The following is a 22,286-nucleotide window of genomic DNA, read 5'->3' on the forward strand; positions in this document are numbered from 1 at the left end:
TAATTTTGCTTCAATATGTCTCGCTCAATGTTTCATGACCCATACTATAACTGTTACACTAGAGGTAGGTTAACTTGTGTGTTGAGAGTTAAAATTAAGAAGAAAAAAAAAAAAAACCACAAAAAAAACTACCATGTGTTGCTTGTAACAATAAATGGGGAAGTGGGGGTGGTATTGGCATTATTTCTCATTTCAAACAAGCTCTGATTTGCAGTGTTACACGTTGATAGATGGCTTGAATTTGGGCTGATTCCTGCAAAATTGGTTGAAATTTGAATCTGGATTGTCCCTGCAGGTCCCCTTCAACTTAACAAAAGTAAAATTAAAGATAGGCCAATAATTTTCCACCCAGCTCAGTCTAACAGCGACTGCAACCTATTGCATGATCGGCATCACCATTGTATTTAGGTGACCTCTGATAATACAGCTGCCTGAATACAATAGCCTGCAGTGGAGATTCCTCCATCCATTTTAACAGTATGGGTGGGGGAATGGATTGATTTTTCTCTTGTTCATCTTACGGCCGTAGAAAGCCCAAATGAGGAAGCAGCAGTAGCAGTCCGATGTAGTCTCTTGAAGCATCCCCCCCATTTTTCAACAACTCTTATGGCATGTTCACATTCTATGCTCATCTATTACATGTCCCTGGAAGTTTTCTATAGCATTACATTCAGGATTATTATGTGTGGCCCCTTGGTGACTTCATGGGCTGTACTTGAGGCCTCCTCTATCAAGTAAGTTGACCACTACTGTTCTAAAGCCCAAGTCTAAGTCTACAAATTTCTAGATATTAGATAGCCATACAGTGTTAGAATATCGTCCGATTCAGAGGAATCTAACAGTAGGTGCTTGGCCAGCTTTACAAAGTCGATTATTTGTTGTAGCAGCCGGACCGAAAATTGTCAGGCGAACAGCACCTGCAGCTAGTCAGCCTGCAGGGTGAGGAAATCAAGGGTTAGATGACAAACCTTGTGATATCCAAGCTATTCTGAATAATAATTTCTGTATATCACTTAACTTTGACTTTTAATAGATCGGTAGTATAGGGATTTTAGTGATGCTGGACCTTAAAGGGTTACTAAACCCACAACAGTAAAATCAGTCTGTTTATGCAGTAAAGCATGCTTGTTATACTCACTGTGGAACCTAAGGGGTTAATCCTCTATTGTGTAAAAAGGCTGTTTGATCCTTTCTTCTCTGCCCCTTCTCTTGTTGAAATGTCCACTTGATACAGACTGAATCCATAGTCACATGCACATGCTCAGTTTGATTTGTATTGCTAGAAAGGTTTGTTTGTTTGTTTTTTCTTGGGAGGGTGCATGTGATCAGCACAGGGCCAATCAGCACGGTCCAGAGAGAGGGTCAGAGGTTTCACATCCTCCTAGAGCAGAAAGAAAACTCCTACAAGCTTTAACCAGTGCCCTGCTGAAGTCACAAGACTGCTCTAACTGCTAATGAAAAAAGGTATTTAGCAGTTTATATTTACTAAAATAGTTGCATTTCCATGTTGTGTGTACTGTGAGAGACCAGATGTAGTGAATGCAGGGTCCGGGGAGACCAGATAGATATAGTGAATGCGGGGTCCGTGGGAGACCAGATATAGTGAATGCGGGGTCCGTGGGAGACCAGATATAGTGAATGCGGGGTCCGTGGGAGACCAGATATAGTGAATGCGGGGTCCGTGGGAGACCAGATATAGTGAATGCGGGGTCCGTGGGAGACCAGATATAGTGAATGCGGGGTCCGTGGGAGACCAGATATAGTGAATGCGGGGTCCGTGGGAGACCAGATATAGTGAATGCGGGGTCCGTGGGAGACCAGATATAGTGAATGCGGGGTCCGTGGGAGACCAGATATAGTGAATGCGGGGTCCGTGGGAGACCAGATATAGTGAATGCGGGGTCCGTGGGAGACCAGATATAGTGAATGCGGGGTCCGTGGGAGACCAGATATAGTGAATGCGGGGTCCGTGGGAGACCAGATATAGTGAATGCGGGGTCCGTGGGAGACCAGATATAGTGAATGCGGGGTCCGTGGGAGACCAGATATAGTGAATGCGGGGTCCGTGGGAGACCAGATATAGTGAATGCGGGGTCCGTGGGAGACCAGATATAGTGAATGCGGGGTCCGTGGGAGACCAGATATAGTGAATGCGGGGTCCGTGGGAGACCAGATATAGTGAATGCGGGGTCCGGGGAGACCAGATATAGTGAATGCGGGGTCCGGGGAGACCAGATATAGTGAATGCGGGGTCCGGGGAGACCAGATATAGTGAATGCGGGGTCCGGGGAGACCAGATATAGTGAATGCGGGGTCCGGGGAGACCAGATATAGTGAATGCGGGGTCCGGGGAGACCAGATATAGTGAATGCGGGGTCCGGGGAGACCAGATATAGTGAATGCGGGGTCCGGGGAGACCAGATATAGTGAATGCGGGGTCCGGGGAGACCAGATATAGTGAATGCGGGGTCCGGGGAGACCAGATATAGTGAATGCGGGGTCCGGGGAGACCAGATATAGTGAATGCGGGGTCCGGGGAGACCAGATATAGTGAATGCGGGGTCCGGGGAGACCAGATATAGTGAATGCGGGGTCCGGGGAGACCAGATATAGTGAATGCGGGGTTCGGGGAGACCAGATATAGGGAATGCGGGGTCCGGGGAGAACAGATATAGTGAATGCGGGGTCCGGGAAGACCAGATATAGTGAATGCGGGGTCCGGGAAGACCAGATATAGTGAATGCGGGGTCCGGGGAGACCAGATATAGTGAATGCGGGGTCCTGGGTTTAGAAACATGTTAAAACATGAGAATAGTGGAGGTTTTGGACAGTTCTCAGGTTTATTAGATAGCGTGTAAGCAGGTGCAGTTAGCTAGTCTGTGCCAAAATGGTGAGATAATAGGGAATTATGTAATTAGGTTTTAGACGCCCTTTTAGACAAAGCCTTCCTGTAGTGATGCAATGGGTGGAGTTTGTGCCCATATAAATGCCAGGAAGGGAGGGGCCTAGAGAGATGGCATGGGAGTCACAGCAACGTGGATGTAGGCAACTACTGCTAAGGGTCCTTCACAGGGCTAAACTTCAGGTAATTTGACACCCAGAAAAACCAGTTGTAGTCTCCCTGACTGGAACTATGGTCTAAGTCAGGGGTGTCAGACTGGCGGCCCTCCAGCTGTTGCCAAACTACAAGTCCCATCATGCCTCTGCCTTTGGGAGTCATGCTTGTAACTCAATCTTGCAATGCCTCATGGGACTTGTAGTTTGGCAACAGCTGGAGGGCCACCAGTTTGACACCCGTGGTCTAAGTGGACTGTGAGTGGGATTCAAAAGGCCTTTAAAGCCAGCCTAAGTGTTCTCGGTGATTACTAGCACATCTGGGAGTAACATCTGGGAGCATGCCTGAGTAAAGCTATGGAGTGAGACAGAGAGAGATTGGTATCCAATAGCAAGCACCTTGTTAATCTCAGTTTGAATAGAGCAGAAAGCTTCAGATCCGAGTATACTGGGAAATAGGTCCCAACACTGCGGTGCCTCCAAAGAGAGGAGAGGGAGTACAAGTGGAAGATGGCTTTTGGGTAATGTGCTGATGTTGCACTAACAAATAACTGCTACAATATGTCCACTGTTGTGTATGGCGTTCTATGCCAAAGACACCTGTCAGTATGGCAAGAGATGCTGTATATCATGGCCATCTTTTGAAGAGTGTCCAATAGACCAATCCCTGAAGATTTCCTATAGACAAAATGTATTGGGAGGGGCTACATCCATGATGTCACATCTTTTGAAGAGGAACAGTAAAGTGCAGAAAAATATTTGGCGTGGACATTCCCTTTCTTTTAAATATAAAAGGCTCATGGCGGGGGATGGCGTGGGTAGGCCTATGGCACAACAGTTGGGCACAATATAGCAAAGGCTTATGACTTCCAGCAGTGGGTCACTGTCCTATCCAAGAAGTGGGGCAGGGACTTGCACATTTTGGCATCAACACCCGATGAATCAGAAGTCCCCTTACAAAAGCCCGTCAGGCTGAGTGTTTGCTCTGCACAGCACAGACTTTTTTTTTCCGTTTGAATAAATCACCCCTCATGATATATATAACCACTTTTCTATATTACAATGATTACCATTTGCATTGCACAAGAAAATAAACTCACCCCGCATTTCCAATTAAAAGAAGTTTGATGTGTTGTCTTGAGAACATCTCCCAATGTCAGGTAGAACAACATAGGGTGAAAGTCCTATGGGAATATCTGGCAGGAGAGAAAAGGAATAAATAATGGGGATCGCACACAAATGATGTATTGTTTATAGAACAATCAGCGACTGACCAGAGAATGTTATTTACATTAGTTGAACTGTAGGCATACTGTATATAAAAGGCCAGTATTTAATTAAGGTATATGTTTATTTTAAAAAAATGACATTTTATTCTTACAGAATACTTGAAGTATTAGAAGATCTTGATATGAGTCTCCTGAAACCTCTGAAGAGCAGCACTCAGTATGGGAGAGGGGGAAGTAGCAGTAGGAGGCAGTCAGTCTCTCCTGCAGTGCACAGAGTGAGGACATACAGTTGACCTTCTTAGGCCTCATTTATACCTGCTGCAGTCTCTACAGCAAACCCCCTCCTGAAAAGCGATCCACAGTGTGATACTGCTTTCTCAATACCTTTTTTTTTAACCCAATTTTTTTTTTTTCCAGCCAAAGGGTACTTTGCAGTGAAATACCATGTAGCAACCACAAGCCAACTGTTTGGCTTGAGGTTCCAGTGCAGTCCCATTGACGTCAATGGGCGAATTCGACAGACTTGGCACACCAAATGAATTTGCTGCAATACTTAGTTGTCATCACAACAAGGAGGTAGATTTACTAAACCTGGAGAGTACAAAATATGTTGCAGCTCTGCATAGAAACCAATCAGCTTCCAGTTTTTTTTTTTGGTCAAAGCTTAAATAAATAAGCTGAAGTTAGAAGCTGATGCATTGTACGTAGTCCCCATCCACATGGATTACCTTTAATGGCGGTACCGGCCATCAAATGCGACAGGGGGATAAATTCTGCTAAGGGTGCGAAGCAAAGCATCACAACCATGGCATGTGAACACCCCCATCTGCTGTCTTTGCAACTTAAAGGGTTACTTTACCAAAAAACTGCCTATGCATGTAAAGGGCGTGAGTAGATAAACTGAGCAACTTTGACCAAAGTTGAACATTAGATTGTGAACTCCTAGGAGCAGCCCTCCTAACCAGCGGCGGACTGACCATTTGGAAACTGGCACTGCCTGAGGGCCCGGAGTCAGTAGGGGGCCCCATGAGATTCCCCTGGTACCGTTCTCATAGGCTTTTTGAGTTTGGGCAAGGACTCAGGGGCCCCATGATCCCTTATTGCCGGGGGCCCCATGTGTTGTCAGTCCGCCCCTGCTCCTAACCCTCTTGTATTGAACTGTATTGTCTCCATTTATATTGTATAGTGCTGAGCAAAATGTTGGCGCTATATAAATCCTGTATATAATAATAAATCCCTTGCTATAGGTGTAGGCCATTTATGTACCTCCCAAAGCCTGGCTGAAAAACAACCAGAGGTGACATCCCCCATCCTGGGAAACCTCAAATACTGATAATATACTGGTGCCCAGCTCCACAGTAAAGGGTAACAATTCACAATTTTAGCATTGTCTGCCTTGTTGCTAGGATGTTACTAAGAAGGTCCCTCACCTCACTGCCCCGGCCAAAAGTTTTGAGAATGACACAAATATTAAAAGTCTGCTGCTTCATTGTTTGCAGATCTTTTTGTCAGACGTTACTATGGTATACTGATGATTACAAGCATTCCATAAGTGTCAAAGGATTTTATTGACAATTACTTTAAGTTTATGCAAAGAGTCAATATTTGCAGTGTTGACCCTTCTTTTTCAAGACCTCTGCAATTCTCCCTGGCATGCTGTCAGTCAACTTCTGGACCACGTCCTGATGGCAGCCCATTCTTGCATAAACAATGCTTGGAGTTTGTCAGAATTTGTGGGTTTTTTTTTTTTTTTTGCTCATCCACCTCTTGAGGATTAACTACAAGTTCTCAATGAGATTAGGGTCTGGGGAGTTTCCTGGCCATGGACCCAAAATTTCAAAGTTTTGTTCCCCAAGCCACTTAGTTATCGCTTTTGCCTTATGATAAGGTGCTCCATCATGCTGGAAAAGGCATTGTTCATCATCAAACTGTTCTTGGATGGGTGGGAGAAGTTGCTCTCGGAGGATGTTTTTGTACCATTCTTCATTCATGGCTGTGAGTGAGCCCACTCCCTTGGTTGAGAAGCAACCCCACACATGAATGGTCTCAGGATGCTTTACTGTTGGCATGACACAGGACTGATGGTAGCACTTTCTTCTGGATGCCCCAATCAGAAAAAAATAATTTACTCCAGTCCTCAGTAGTCCAATCCCTGTACCTTTTATCAGTCTATCCCTGTTTTTCCTGGAGAGAAGTGGCTTCTTTGTTGCTCTTCTTGACATCAGGCCATCCTCCAAAAGTATTCTCCTCACTGCGTGCAGATGCCTGCTGTCAATCCTGAGCAAGCTCTGCACTGGTGGTGCCCTGATCCTGCAGCTAAATCAACCTTAGGAGACAGTTCTGGCACTTGCTGGACTTTCTTGGGCCCCCTGAAGCCTTCTTCACAACAATTGAACCTCTCTCCTTGAAGTTCTTGATGATCCCATAAATGGTTGATTTAGGTGCAATCTTAGTAGCTGCAATATCCTTGCCTGTGAATCCCTTTTTGTGCAAAGCAATGATAACTACATGTGTTTCCTTGCAGGTAAATATTTGTGTCATTCTCAAAACTTTTGGCCAGGGTTGTACTGTCCACCCCCAGCATCAAAAGAGCGAGCTCTCAAAATGCTGAGCTCAGAGCTACTGCCCTGGGGGAGAGAAAGTGCACATGAGGGGGTTGAATCATAGTGAGAGCTCACACTTGTGATGGTGGAGGTGAGCAGGGTGGATGGAGGGTGGATGTCATCTTTGGGAGGTATATAATTGCCTATAGCAAAGTCATTAACTTTGGTCAAAGCTGCACAGTTTATTTTCATCTATACATGCCCCTTAGCTGCATAAGCAGATTTTTGGTAAAGGTAAACTAATCTTTAAGGCAGGGAGTTTGGGGGATGCTTAAAACACGGCTCAACCACATGCTTTTTACACCATATGTTTTCATCTTTTTAAAAAATTATATAGTTCCATATAATCCTCATCCTCTTGTAACTGGATCTCTAGCTTACCCTGAAATCTTCACAAAGCTTCAGTTCAGATTCCAGGCAATCTGTTTGCATGGCATCCTCAGGGATATCCTAAGGCTCACGGCATAAACAGTTTACCTTTCTCAGCTGGTGCGCTGAAATCTCAATATCTACAATACTGAAGGATCAACATTAAAGTTTGCTCTTGCAAAGTAAACTGGGGTAGTATTCAGACCTTCCCTCAGAAATGACATGTTGCATCATTCTAATTCCCCCTCCACTTCAAAAAAAAAGAAAGAAGAAAATATAAATAAATATGTATAAAAATGTAATTTACCTTTTTTTCCCCTTTTCTGCTTTGTCTCCATTTTTGCCTAGGCAAGAATGAGGTTTCATTCTTTTCATTCTGCCCCCTAGGATACCAACATCACATATCCAAGGAAGCATTGTTTTCCCCATTCATAGAATAGGGGAAGTAAACAGGAGGTGCAAGATCTCAAACATGATCAGGAAGGAATATATTTTTCCCTGCTGGAGCAAGTTGGATCATGCTTTACTGGGGGTTTTCTGCCCTTCTCTGGATCAACTGTAGGTATAGGATTGTGTATATGAAGGTTTTCTATTTAAAACGTATGATAGTGTGACTTAAAGGATAAGTTCACTTTACTTTTGGGAACATGTACCATGTTCCCAATGCTGCAGCCGCTGCCCCCCTCCCTCTGACAGAAGTACCAGGAGAAGTTCCTCATACTGTCAAATTTGGAAACAGCGCGACCATGCGGTGCTCCGCCCACACCAACGCGTTATTCATTCAAAGACTTCCGTGAATGGATGAACTGCAAGTCCTGACAGCCTTAGTGTACATCCCCTATGGCAAGCAGATATACTAAAAGGTCTGCAGGAGACCTGCATGGCACCAGTGATCTGCTGATCGCTGGTGCAATGCTTTAGAGGCTCCTTTGAACAAAAATAATAAATGCACATTGTTTTACCTGCAAAAAAATGTGCATTCATTATTTTTGTGCAAAAGGCGAGTTTATCCTTTAAGACTCTTCATGGTGCCAACATCTCAGAAAAAAAAAAAGTATAAGTACAAAAAGAGAACGGGTAACAGGGACTTTTTAGACCATCAATGGTGGAGAAGGATCTGGGAGTTCTGGTAGATCACAAGCTAATAATGGCATGCAATTCCAAGCTGTGGTTTCTACAGCGAGCAAAATCCTCTCTTGTATTAAAAGAGGTATAGAATCCAGAGAGAGAGATATCATATTACCCCGGTACAAATCATTAGTAAAACCTCATCTGGAATATGCAGTTCAGTTTTGGGCAGCAATTCACAAAAAGAACATTGGGGAACTGGAGAAAGTACAGAGAAGGGCATATGATCACCATGTATAATACGTAAGGGGGGATATGATCTCCATGTATAATACATAAGGGGGGATATGATCTCCATGTATAATACATAAGGGGTGATATGATCACCATGTATAATACATAAGGGGTGATATGATCACCATGTATAATACATAAGGGGTGATATGATCACCATGTATAATACATAAGGGGTGATATGATCACCATGTATAATACATAAGGGGGGATATGATCACCATGTATAATACATAAGGGGGGATATGATCACCATGTATAATACATAAGGGGGGATATGATCTCCATGTATAATACATAAGGGAGGATATGATCTCCATGTATAATACATAAGGGAGGATATGATCTCCATGTATAATACATAAGGGGGGATATGATCACCATGTATAATAAATAAGGGGGGATATGATCTCCATGTATAATACATAAGGGGGGATATGATCTCCATGTATAATACATAAGGGGGGATATGATCTCCATGTATAATACATAAGGGGGGATATGATCTCCATGTATAATACATAAGGGGGGATATGATCTCCATGTATAATACATAAGGGGGGATATGATCACCATGTATAATACATAAGGGGGGATATGATCTCCATGTATAATACATAAGGGGGGATATGATCACCATATATAATACATAAGGGGGGATATGATCTCCATGTAGAATACATAAGGGGGATATGATCTCCATGTATAAATACATCAGTGGTCCGTATAGTGAACTTGGTGTAGAGTTATTCACCCTGAGGTCATCACAGAGGACAAGGGGGCACTCTTTACGTCTGGAGGAAAAGAAATGTAATCTCCAATAAGGAAAGGTTTCTTCACAGCGAGAGCTGTGAAAATGTGGAAATTACTCCCTCAAGAGTTGGTTCTGGCCAGCTCAGTGGATTGCTTTAAAAAAAGTTCTGGATTCTTTCTTGGATAGAGAATATAACTGGATATAACATTTATAGGTATATTTGATCCAGGGAATATCTGATTGCCTCTCGGGGGATCAGGAAGGAATTTCTTTCCTGGCAGGAGCAAATTGGATCATGCTTTGCTGGGTTTTTTGCCTTCCTCTGGATCAACTGTGGGTGTAGGATAACTTTTTTTTTTTCTAATGGTTGAACTGGGTGGACTTTTGTCTTTTTTCAGCCAGACTAACTATGTAACACATAACTAAAATAAACAAAACTCTATTATAAAATTAAAAACATAACATAGAAACAAAGTGTGTATTCACAGTTTATATCATGGTAAACAGAATACATCGCTGCAAAACAATCATGTTATGTATTTTAACACTTCTAACCACGTTAATGTCATATATGGCAAAAATGTTGCCCACTGACTTCACAGATACAATGCCCAAGTGCCTGACACATTTCAAGACTTGCTGTTCCTCAGGGGAAACTCCATGGACAGAGAAAGTGCATAAATGACACATATGGTGGTTTCTCTTTAAAGAAGCCTATCTGCTTCTACCTAGTAAACTGCCATTTATTTCCTCCATCAGCTCATCCCCCCACAGCTATTACCTTTTGTATCACTCAACCCTCCCTCCTAGATTGTAAGCTCTAACAAACAGGGCCCTCCGTTTCCTATTGTACCAAATTGTATTGTAACTGTAATGTCTGCCTTCATTTTGTAAAACGCTGCACAAACTGTTGGCGTTATATAAATCCTGTATAATAATAATAATATGGTCTGTGCAAAAATAGCCTGCAGGCGTCAATTTAAATCGCATCACTCTTCGTTACATAGTTAGTCTGGCTGAAAAAAGACAAAAGACCATCCAGTTCAACCTGGAAAAAAAAAAAATTATAATCGTATATCCGCAGTTGATCTAGAGGAAGGCAAAAAAAAAAACCCCAGCAAAGCATGATCCAATTTGCTCCTGCAGGGGAAAAATATTCCTTCCTGATCCCCCGAGAGGCAATCGGATATTCCCTGGATCAACTTTACCTATAAATGTTTGTATCCAGTTATATTCTGTGTATCCAAGAAAGAATCCAGGACTTTTTAAAAACAATCTACTGAGCTGGTCAGAACCAACTGTGCGTCTCCTGCCAGCTGAAGGGGGTCCAACTCCACCCACAAAGATCCTGGAGTTGATGTCATGTCATGTATGAAAGTAGCATGTGGTTATAAGAAATGCACATCAATCATGTATTAAGAACAAGGAATCTGCACATTTTAACTGTGCACTGAGAAATAATAAATGACATATTGCATGTTGTCAATCTGAATAGGAGCTGTGAGGTCATTGGAGAAATAATTCTAGCACGTTTTTAGGATGAGGTGTATTTCATTTTGATCAATACAAAACAGAGATTTTTGTTTTCGTTTTTTTTCAGAGGTGAATGCTTTTAAAAGGCCTAGTTTACACGTGTAGTTTTGGGCAGTAAAAACGCATGGCTGAGACACGTTTCCGCCCCCCCTCCTCCACCCTTAAGTTGTAAGGGGCAGACGGGGGTGTGAAATTTAAAAATAAAAATATTGCAGTGCATTTTAACATGCAATGCAACATATCAACACAGATGCATCCAATGTAAACATTATAGCCAGTGTAAGGGAATCTCATTACCCCTGTTGGATTGTTTATTTATGTACACACTTTTTTTTATTGAAAGTGGTGAAAATGGAGTTCTCCTTTTAATTCCTGCCTTAAATTTCCTTTTTCTGCCCCCCCCCCCCCCCCACACAAATAGAGCTTTCTTTTGCTGGTATTTGATCACCAGTGGGTTTTTATTATATAAATGAAAAAAAGACAGTAACTATTGAAAAAAAAAAAAATTTAATTCTGCAATAAACCATATCCAATGTAAACATTTTAAAAGTCAAATTTCTATATAAATTTAGGCCAAAATGTATTCTGCTACATACTTTTAATAAAAAAATAAATCCCAAAACTTCCAATAAGCGTATATTAATTGGTTTGCATGAAAGTTATAGCGTATAGTATATACAGTATACTGGAATTTTTATTTATACTAGTAATGGCGGTGATCAGCGACTTATAGCGGGACTGTGATAGTGCGGTGGGCAATCTAACACTAACCAACACTGACATCACCAGTGACACTAATACAGAGATCAGTGCTAGTAATATACCCTGACATTGTACTAATGACACTGGCTGGGAAGGGGTTAACATTTGGGATATTCAAAGGGTTAACTGTGCGTCTAGTAATGTGTAAAGTGTTTACTGTGTTTAGTAAAACTAAAGGATGTGCTGTTTTTTAAATCCCTGCTTTGCAGGAATAAAAAAGAAAAATGGCACATCAGCACTGTCAGTAGAGAGCTCTGTGTTGTTTACATACACAGAGCTTTTGTCTGTCACTCGCTCCACCGATCGGCAGGTCCCGGCCATAAATCATTGGCTGGGACCTGTTGTTCGGCATGTGCATGTGCTGGAACCAGTAACAGCACAGCTGGGTGGACGGGCGTGTGAGCCCCCAACCCGGAAAGGCGCAATCGCGTATCAATGTAGATAGCCTGTACTGTAGCAGTACAACTACAGTGTGCGGTTGGCAAGTGGTTGTTAGATGTTCACGGCAACAAATCTGAATTTCAGTGTCTTCTCATGGTGCAAGTTTGAAATGAAATAATCTGAATGGTTACTGAAGTAAAATAGGATTTAACAGTTATTTCCACCCACAACAGGTATTTCTGCTTTGTTATCCACTGCTTTATATCAGTACCTCTGGGTCACATACCTGTAACGGTTAGGCCTCAGGCAAACTTGAGCCAAAAAAAAAGCCTGTTTTACAGGCGTTTGACTTTTTTTTCTGCCACCAAATGTCCCTCCATGTTGGCCTATGTGTCCATGTACTCATAGGCATTTACAGATGTTTAGAAGTGAGAAAAAAAAAAATCACTTGTGTGTTCAAGAAAGGAGCTTTTTGGCAGAAAGAAAAACATCTAAAACGCGCCTAAGTGCTACGTGCATTTAGTGCTAGATCATTTTTTTTTCTTCATTTCAATTATTATTCTGGCTAGTGAAATAAATGCACATGTGCTTGATGCGCTTAAACACTTTTGCAAAGCATTTACAAAAGCCATAGTGTGCATGAGAGCTGAAAGTGTCCCTGTGAGTTCTCCATAGTATAAAACATATTAACCTGTTGCCACCCGCGTAACATGTGTGGCGGCAAAAGGGTGGGCTTGAACGCCAACATGTCAAACATATGGATCACGATTTCTGTGCTGAGAGAGTTCTTGCTGTGTGCTTCCAGCACAGACCGAGCTGTCAAAGACAGCTCTTGGTGGCCGTCAGGACTGTGACAGCCAATCAGTGGTCACATTTATTTATTTCAGGTACTTATATAGCGCCGTCAATTTACGCAGCGCTTTACATATATATTGTACATTCACATCAGTCCCTAACCCTCAAGGGGTGTACAATCTAAGGTCCCAAACTTACATTCATACATACACATACTAGGGCCAATTTACACAGGAGCCAATTAACCTACCAGCATGTCTTTGGAGTGTGGGAGGAAACCGGAGTACCCGGAGGAAACCCACGCAGGCACAGGGAGAACATGCAAACATGTAGGAGGTGCCGTGGCTGGGATGCGAACCAACAACCCGAGTACTGCCAGGCAGAAGTGTTAACCATTTAGCCACTGTGCTGGCCTGATCGACAATCCTTCCCAAACCCAGATCTGCAGAACCTTTTAAAAGGATGCTGTGGCAGATGGGAAGGGTTCAAAGTCTACTTAAACATTTTCTTTTTAATTTTGGATAGAGTGGAGATGAATTAGAACATCTGTCAGGTTTTTATTGCTGTCTGTGTCCCCATTAGGGAGGTTCACCCTCTGCTTGTCCTGGTGACCGTTCTCTTCGAGAAGTGAATAAAACCCCCAAATTTTTTGATTCATCATTAAGACACGAATTATGGGGAAACCTGATGGGGACAAGTCCTGGTGATAACCAGGGATTCCCTCGCTTTGGAGGGATCTACTCTCACTTCCTGTTATGGAGGGAAGTCTCTCCAATAGGACACAGAGGGCAAAAAAAAAAAACAAAAAAAAAAAACACAAAAACTGGCAGGAGTTATAGCCCTCCCTTAGGGTGGCCATACATTATGCAGTTTTCTTTCCTTCAACCACGGGTTGAAGGACAGAAAATCAATTGAATCCCCCATCTACAGTGTTGATTGGCTGAATCCCTTCCTCTGCTCTATAGTATTCTGACAGCAGGGGTTTTCCACGCTGTCAGAATACAATGATTATTGCTACAAGCTAGAGCCAGCAGCAGTAAACGTACAAAAAAAACCCAACAGGCTGGTTGTACTGAAGTCGATCCCTAGATCAAATTCAGTACAATCAGCCTTCCCATACATGGATCAAAATTCCGGCCAAATTTTGATCCATCTATGGCTAGCTTTTCTCTATCCAACATGAAAATAAAGTTTAGACCCTTCCTCCAACTCCCTGCCCATACCAAGGTACGGACTTCCAGTTACAGCGCTGGAGGAAGTGTCAATGGTCTACAAGTGTGGTGATCACTGCGCTCGTGTTCCATTGACAACTACAAGTCGTTCTGCTGTGGTGGAAGATGGGACTTGTAGTTTATTCATTCACAGATCTGGGGATGGCCCATTTGCACCATGTTCCACCTTCCTAAATAGGGGCGAAACACGGTCTAAAAGATGGAGTTCGGCTAGCCATACATGGATTGAAATTCAGCCAGCTCAGCAGGGACCAGCCGAATTGTTGTACGGAAGTCAATCTACCGATCAACTTCTATACATCCCACCTGTCAGATATAACATCCTCGATCAGCACTGCAGGCTATAGCCTGCTGTCAGAACACAATAGCACAGTGGGAGGATTCCTCCATTCACATTTTTTTTTGTTCCCAACCTTCTGGCTGAAAAAAAAAAAAAAAAAGACTCATAAGTGGGTTGCCTTCCTGTAGAAGCGGCCAAATTTCGATCTGAGTATCAATTAACTTCAGTGCAACCTGCCTGTCCCCCCCCCCTCTCCTATTTGATCACTGCCAGTGGCTACAGCCGCAAGCAGTGATCATCTTCTGACATCTGTGAAACCTCCTACTGTAAGCTCAGCAGGAGGGATTCCGCCATCAACACTGACTGTGTTGATGGGGTAAATAGAGCGATTATCTTTCCTTCCACTCATAGCTAAAGCAAAGAAAATTGGTTGGATGTATGGCCTGCTTTCGCCATTGTTCCTATGATATGCCCATGTTCAGTTATTGTTCATTGTGGAGAAACAGACTAATTTTTATATCCCATCCAATCTGTTGGAACTTCCCCAAGTGAGTGGGACCCCAAATCTTTCGTTAGATAAAGCATTTAAGTAGTTAATGGCCAGCACAGCAGTCCATACATCCAACCAATTTTCAGTAACATGATTTCCTATGGGACAGGTTCACATCTCCGCGTTTTCACCCCGGTGCTTTTTTTGGAAAGGATCAGAGACTTTTTTTAAACGCAAAACGTTGCATTTTTGGTTCAATAGACTTCAATGGAGATGCTGCAGAAATGCATATAGTGTGTTTTTGATGCGTTTTAATCTGCCCAGCAACAAGTTGAAAAAACCCAACAAAACGCATCAGACTCATGCGCAAAAACGCACAGCAAAAAGCACTGCAGAAACGGATCAAATGCAAACTGCGTAAGTGTGAACCTAGCCTAAAGTCTAGGTTCACACCTATGCATTTTACATTGCATTTTGCAGAAACGCACAGTAGTCCACTTAACATGAATCCTATGGGGCAGGTTCACATCTCCGTGTGTTGTTTTGGAAAGGGTCAGGAACTTTTTTAAACGCAAAATGTTGTGTTCTTGGTTCAATAGGCTTCAATGGAGACGCTGCAGAAATGCTTGTAGTGCGTTTTTGATGCGTTGTGTTTTAATCTGCCCAGCAACAAGTTGGAAAAAAAACGCATCAAAGACACAACGCACTGCAAAAAGCACTGCAGAAATGTATCAAATGCAAACTGCATAGGTGTGAACCTAGCCTAAATAAGGCTCCATTCACATCGGAGCGGTTTTCAGTGTTTTTAGCGCATATTTTACACAGCTGACGTTACCAGTGTTATTAAACCGCCCCGTGTGCATGGAGCCTAAGAATTCATGTAACTGTAGACACCTCTGCTTCTGTGTCTGCCATTTTTCCCAGACTGCCACCTGAACCTGGAATCAATTCTTTTCTACTGTCTGTAGGTAGAATCAGCTTTTACCAACTTTTTCAACATAGAGGAACCCTTGAATAACTTTCCAGTGTCAAGAAACCCCTACAGCTCATTAGTATGATCTTCAGTGGGAAGAATGCTCCTTACACTTGTGGTCATTGGGAAGAGTTACCCCCTTAAGCCTCGTACACATGATGAGAGTATCGGATGAAAAAAAAAAATGCATTTGGAGCGATCGTCTGATCATCTGATTGTTAGTACACAGCATTTGAGAGCTGATCATGACAGTTCATGAACATATATCCAAAAGGGACAAATATGAACGGTTTTCTCGTAAGAAAACAGAATGAACAATTTTTGTGTAATTAGTATAGTATTTGTACGATAAAAATCAAGTGACCAAGACCGCACATGCTTGGAAATGAAATAATACATTACTTCTGAAGTTGTATTCTGTCTTACAGGAATTTTTGTCATTTTAGTAACCTTTTACTTTCAATATGACTGGCATGCAAAAAAAAAAAAAGTGGACGATCGTTCGACTGATATTCCCCATCATGTGAACCAGGCATTACTCTATAGCAGCCTCTCTCAAACCTTTCAACACAGAGGAACCCTTCAAATAACTTTCCAGTCTCAGGAAACCCCTGCTAAATTTTTTTGTATATCTACAACTCATGATACATTAGTGTGATGTTCAATAGCAAGAATGCTCCTCACTCTTGTGATCATTGGGAAGAATCACTCCCTTAGAGGTAGCAAAAAGATCAGTGGTGTCAGTGGGAACTAAAGCTCCATTCACACATCCGAGATTTGGAATTGTGGGCAGAATTCCTGCGATTCCAAATCACGTGACAATTGCAACGCAGCACGATTATCCTGCAGTGGCACCCCAAATACAATTGGATTCTGCTGCACCTTTCAGAATTGTGTGAAGCTTGTCACCCAAAAAAGTGTAGGAGCCTCGTTTTGGGCAACAAATGCACATAGGGTAGTCCCTTTAAGTGAATGAGCTGGTCCTATGCGACATGCTAAATCACGGTCAAAAATCACATGCTCGTTCTTATTTATTTCAGGTACTTATATAGCGCCGTCCATTTACGCAGCGCTTTACATATATATTGTACATTCACATCAGTCCCTAACCCTCAAGGGGCGTACAATCTAAGGTCCCTAACTCACATTCATACATACACATACTAGGGACAATTTAGACAGGATCCAGTTCACCTACCAGCATGTCTTTGGAGTGTGGGAGGAAACTGGAGTACCCGGAGGAAACCCACGCAGGCACAGGGAGAACATGCAAACTCCAGGCAGGAGGTGCTGTGGCTGGGATTCGAACCAACGACACTCGTACTGCCAGGTGGAAGTCCTAACCATTTAGCCACTGTGCTGCCCCATTTTTACCATGTGATAATGTGAATGGGGCCTTATCAGAGTCAGAAGTTGCTCATTGCTCAAGGAACCCCTAGCAACCTCTGGACGAATCCTAGGGTTCCATGGTATCCTGGTTGAGAAACCCCGCACTAGATATTTAATATGCAATGAAATAAACCTAAAAGAAAACTAAAGCAAATATCAACGCTTGCAAGGAATGTTTCAGAGGTCCTGTAGCCCTGCCCCAAACATATTGCAGTACCTACCTTGTATGTGTCTCCAGAGAGTGTAGAAAGTTTGTACGGGACAGTTCCTGTAGTCAGAATAGCTGGAAAAGCACATGCTGAGTTCCTGGTTCCTGAACATGTGAGAGGAGGGGCAGGCTGCCACTAAGCTCAGGGAGGTGCCTCTTCCCCCTAAGGTGATCTAAAAAACAAAAGCCTTAACACATGTACAGCCAGATGGAAAATGAAACCTGCTTACCCAGGTATGGTGACATAGAGATGGAAGATCTTCAAACATCAGAATGACAGGTTTTTAGGGTTATGCTCTGAGACGCAAAATCTGGGCAGAGGATTTTATTTGAGGACAGATCGTTTTTTGTATCTAATTCCCTCTCTTCAAACCCATTTTAGACCTAATGCAGCATTATGCAACCTTCTTTAATTCATTGCAACATTTAAAAGTGCAAAGTTTTGAGACCATCAACATTTAAAAGGAAAAAAAAAGACATGTCACCTCCCAAAATCCATACCGTACCCTTATCCTAGATCTGGTATATATTTGGGGGGCTATTACACGTCGTCGTTCTTTTTTCTTGGTTGTTTTTTTATATTTTGAACTGTGGTGGCATGAAGTAGTTTTGCCTACTTTACTTTGCAGACCTTTATCCTAGATTTGGTATGGATTATGAAGGGGGAACCCACACGAAAAAAATTATGTGGGGTTGCCCCACAATCCATGGCAGACCTTGATCCTGATGAGACCTTGATCCTTGATGAGGGTGTGGTATGGATTTTAAAGGGACCTCATATAAAAACTAGGCTACCCCAAAAATCTATACTAGACCCACGTCCAAGTATGCAGCCTAGCTGCCACCCACCACCTCCTGAACCATACCAGGCAACATACCCTCAACATGGAGAGGGTGCCTATCCAGAGGGGTCAAGGGAGCGAACAAGGGCCTTATCTCTTATCTCTGACCCAGTGGATGTGGGGAAGTGGGGGATCTTATTGGAATCTGGAAGCTTCTTTTAAAATAAGGAGCCCCCTCAGATATATGGCCCTTCCAGACCAACTGTACACTGCGATTCTCTGCTTTGAAGCAAAAGCCATTAAACTTCTGTTACAGTGCATTAGAAGCCAATTAAAATGATGCAGGGAACATTAACACGTGTAAAAACAACAGTGTGAGTCCACCCTTGGGCTATGTCCATACCTAGCATTGTGTGAATGCATGTTTGCACTACATGTATAGGGCAGTCCATTCATTTCACCAGGCTGCCCTACACATCCAAAGTAACTCATATACCTTTTTGGGTATTGAACATCAAACATTTTTTAACCACGCATTTTTTTCGTGTCTGCATTTTGGGTGTAATTATCAATAAATGGCAACACAAGTTTCCATGCATTTTGTGAATGCGTGAAAAAACGTACGCTTTTGCACAAGTGCAGCCTAAGAATGATGCCACATAAGCAATTTAACATGCAGCATTTCTCACAAGGGGCACCTGACTTCATTGGTGACCTCTTCCTAAAAATGCTTGTTGTCTGGCAGCCTATAGCTTCTGTTTCTGAGTTTATGACCCAAAGCATGCAGCAATTGAAGTTACAAATCCTGATTTGCATTTTTTGTTCTGGGTCAGTGACCCAATCAGACATTGGTTTGCAGGTATTTATGAATGTAAGAACATGCATGCTACGTATAGTTGATTAAGTATTGCTGGTCTAAATTAGGAAGAGTGACTTGTGGTGTGAAATGGACGCGTGCATTTCCTAAAATGTTGGCACCAAAAGATATTGCGATTTTCCTTTTCCGATGGTGCAGTTGCCTTAATCAGTAAGTGCAATGTAGATCTTCCATACATTTTAAAGTATAACTAAAGGTAAAACTTGTTTTAATTTTCAATGGAGAGGGATTAGGACCCCTGACAGGTTTTTATGGCTGCCTGCGCCCCTGTCAGGTAGATGCGCCCTGTGGGGTTTATTTACTAAAACTGAAGTGTGCAAAATCTGGTGCAGCTGTGCATAGAAACCAATTGGCTTCCAGGTTCAACAGATGCCGACTGTTCCAGTTTTAGTAAATCCTCCTCCATTTGTCCTGTTTACCATTTTTACCGAAAGGGAAAAAAATCCCAAATTTTGGGCAGTGCCCAGAACAAGAAAAAGGGGAAATCTTCCAGTTCTGGTGACAACCAGGGATTCTCTTGCTTTTGGCTATGGGATAGGAAGGGAAGAGAAATCTCCTCAATGGGACATGGATGGCAAAAAAAAACATGACAGTGGTTATAGCCCTTCCTTACTCTATCCAAAATGGGAAATTAAGAAGTCTTAAAAGTCTTGCCTTTAGTTCTACTTTAACCCGGCCTATAGCAGATTGACGGCCAGGTGGGACACTTGCCATTGTGACTGGGCGTCATATGCCATCCTATCAAAACGAGCTGGTCACGTGGCACGATCTGTTACCGGCTGTGTCCACGGGACACAGCCGATGACATATCACTACACCGGCCCGTTGTCAGTCATGTGACCGCTGTGACCAATCACAGCAGATCACATGTAAATTGTATACAATGGATGGCTTCCTGTCATGCCATCCATTGTATACAATTGTGTTGTTAGCTGTGACTGGTCAAGGCAGTCACATGATACAGACAGGACCAATCACAGCCCATCTGTATCATGTGATCAGCTTTGCCCAATCACACCTAATCACAACAAAAGACTGAATGAATCAGTTTCCTTCAGTAACAATGATTGCAAATATCAATTAAATACATTGGTGTTAGCAATCATAATGTGTTTTAAAAAAAAAATCGTGATCACTTACCCAGAGTAGTTCAATGTTACTATGGTAACACTGTATTTCTTTGGTCACAGTGTGGTGAAAAATAAAATAGTAAAAAAAATAAAAAAAAGTAATAAAAAAAATAATAGAAACATTTGAAAAAAAAAATACAAATTCAATTATTATTTTCACCAAATAAATGTAGCAGAATACATTTTGACCTAAATTTATGAAGAAATTTTATCTATTTGCAAAATCTTTTTAACAAAAATGAAGAAAAGTGCGTTTTTTTTTCAAACATTTCAGGTGTTTTTTGTTTAGCAAAAAATAAAAAACTCAGTTGTGATTAAATACCACCAAAAGAAAGTTCTATTTTTGTGAAAAAAAAAATGCTAAAAATGTCATATGGGTACAGTGTTGCATGACCGTGCAATTGTCATTCAAAGTGCGACAGCGCTAAAAGATGAAAATTGGCCTGGGTAGGTGCCCGGTATTGAAGTGGTTAAGGAAATGTCAGGATCATTTAACACAGTGGCTTAGTCCACACAAAACAGACATTTCAGGTATAGGTGGTTAGATCACCTTCTGCAAGGATTGTTGACAAAGGTCATTTATTGGGCTTGCTTTGGCCTCCTGGCTGATAACAGAGGTGAAAAGCTTTGTGTGGATTGCAGTACACCCATAGATTACACACATTATTGTTACTGCAGAGATCAAATCGGTTTCTGCAGGTCGGTCAAGCCTCAGTCCTATCATTATTTCCTCACAGTCTATATAGTAAACAGAGTTCAGACACACTTCCCATTGTCTTACATCAAAAGGTTTCCAAAAGTAAATCTGGACCTTTTCAACTGCAATGAAATTTTATTCTCATTGATGTGGGTTTTTTTTTTTCAATTAAAAGCACTGATGTGTAATTTTTTTAATGCAACATTAGCAAAAAGCTTTTTGAGAAAAGTATTAACTGAAATAAGTGTAATAGAAGTCGAAATTAGAAATTCGACTAAGAATTATTATTTGTGAAATTAAAGCAGCAAATAGAATAAACAATTTTCTTTCCTTCCAACACAGTCAGTGTTGATGGGGAAATCCCTCCTGCAGCATTATTGTGTTTTGCCAGTGGGGAGCTGTAACGGAATTCCTGTATGGCAACTGGCACATAGAAATGCACATGCGTGCAATATCGCGCATAGAAATGAGCACGGGTGCGTTGCTAACAGAAATGAGCATAGGCTCGCGCATGCACGCAAGAATACGGGAACACATGCTGGAGCATGCCCACAGTTTCTTGCGCCAAACCGACTATTTAAAGGAGGCTCTTGCTCTCTGTCAGTGCTGACTGGTCTTCAGCTAATTCTGTGTCCTGCTGTATCCTGTGTGTATCCGTTACTGACCCGGCTTGCCATTGACCTGCTCTTGGATTATGTTTATCCTTATGCTCATCGGTTTCTGATCCTGGCTTCCTCCTGACCTTGTCCCTGTCTGATGTTCTGGTAGCTCATCGCCTACCCATTGCTAACCCTGGCTATTACTCTGACTACTCTTCCGGCTCCAGTTTGGCTCTACAGTCCCGCCGAGCGCTTGTCCTGGCTATCCATTATATCAGCTCCGGTTGTCACGGTGTGTTCTGGCCTCAAGCTTATCAGAAGTTCCGGCAAGCCACGTACCCAGATCTTGCAGTTCCAGTGGAGTGCCTCCTTAATCTCAGCTGGCCGCTTTGCCATCTCCTCTGTTCCTGACTGGATGCCCTGCTTGATTCACCGAGATTACACCTCCAGCCACAAGTTCGACAATCAATACCCACAGACGCTTGTGTTTCTCCTGTCCCTCGGCAACATCTGTTCCACCTTCAGTGGGGCCTGGGTTGGAGATACAAGAGAGGCTGACCTTGTCAATTCAAACTTCTATCAGGTACGTGACAGAAGCCTTCGCCTCCAGCACAACACAACGATCACTGCTAGCGGCCTTAGCTTTAGGCTGTGATTGCATGGGAAAAATCCAACAGGCTGGTTGTACTGAAGTCGACCGATGGATTGATTTTGGTACAATCTGCCTGCCTGTACATGGATTGAATCTTGATTGGTTCCTGCTGAACCAGCTAAATTTTGGTTGTTG

The 22,286-nt window shown here is 42.5% G+C and overlaps 1 protein-coding gene across 2 annotated transcripts in view; it reads right to left on the reverse strand.

Moving 5' to 3' along the window:
* Positions 1–17,560, reverse strand: part of LOC149465201 (ras-related protein Rab-7a-like) — a 36,555-nt gene extending 18,995 nt beyond the window's left edge. For both annotated transcript variants that reach the window (XM_089673525.1, XM_089673524.1), the window contains exons 1-2: positions 17,428–17,560; positions 4,155–4,250 (exon numbers count right to left, since the gene is read on the reverse strand). In XM_089673525.1, coding sequence (XP_089529651.1) covers positions 4,155–4,226 — 72 coding nt within the window. In that variant the 5' untranslated portion in view covers positions 4,227–4,250; positions 17,428–17,560. The remainder of the gene's footprint in view (positions 1–4,154; positions 4,251–17,427) is intronic.
* Between the last annotated feature and the right edge of the window lie 4,726 nt (positions 17,561–22,286).

This window comes from Staurois parvus, unplaced genomic scaffold, assembly GCF_062004578.1.
Source record: "Staurois parvus isolate SC_StPar_1 unplaced genomic scaffold, SC_StPar_1.0 ptg000140l, whole genome shotgun sequence".
Classification (NCBI taxonomy): Eukaryota; Metazoa; Chordata; class Amphibia; order Anura; family Ranidae; genus Staurois; species Staurois parvus.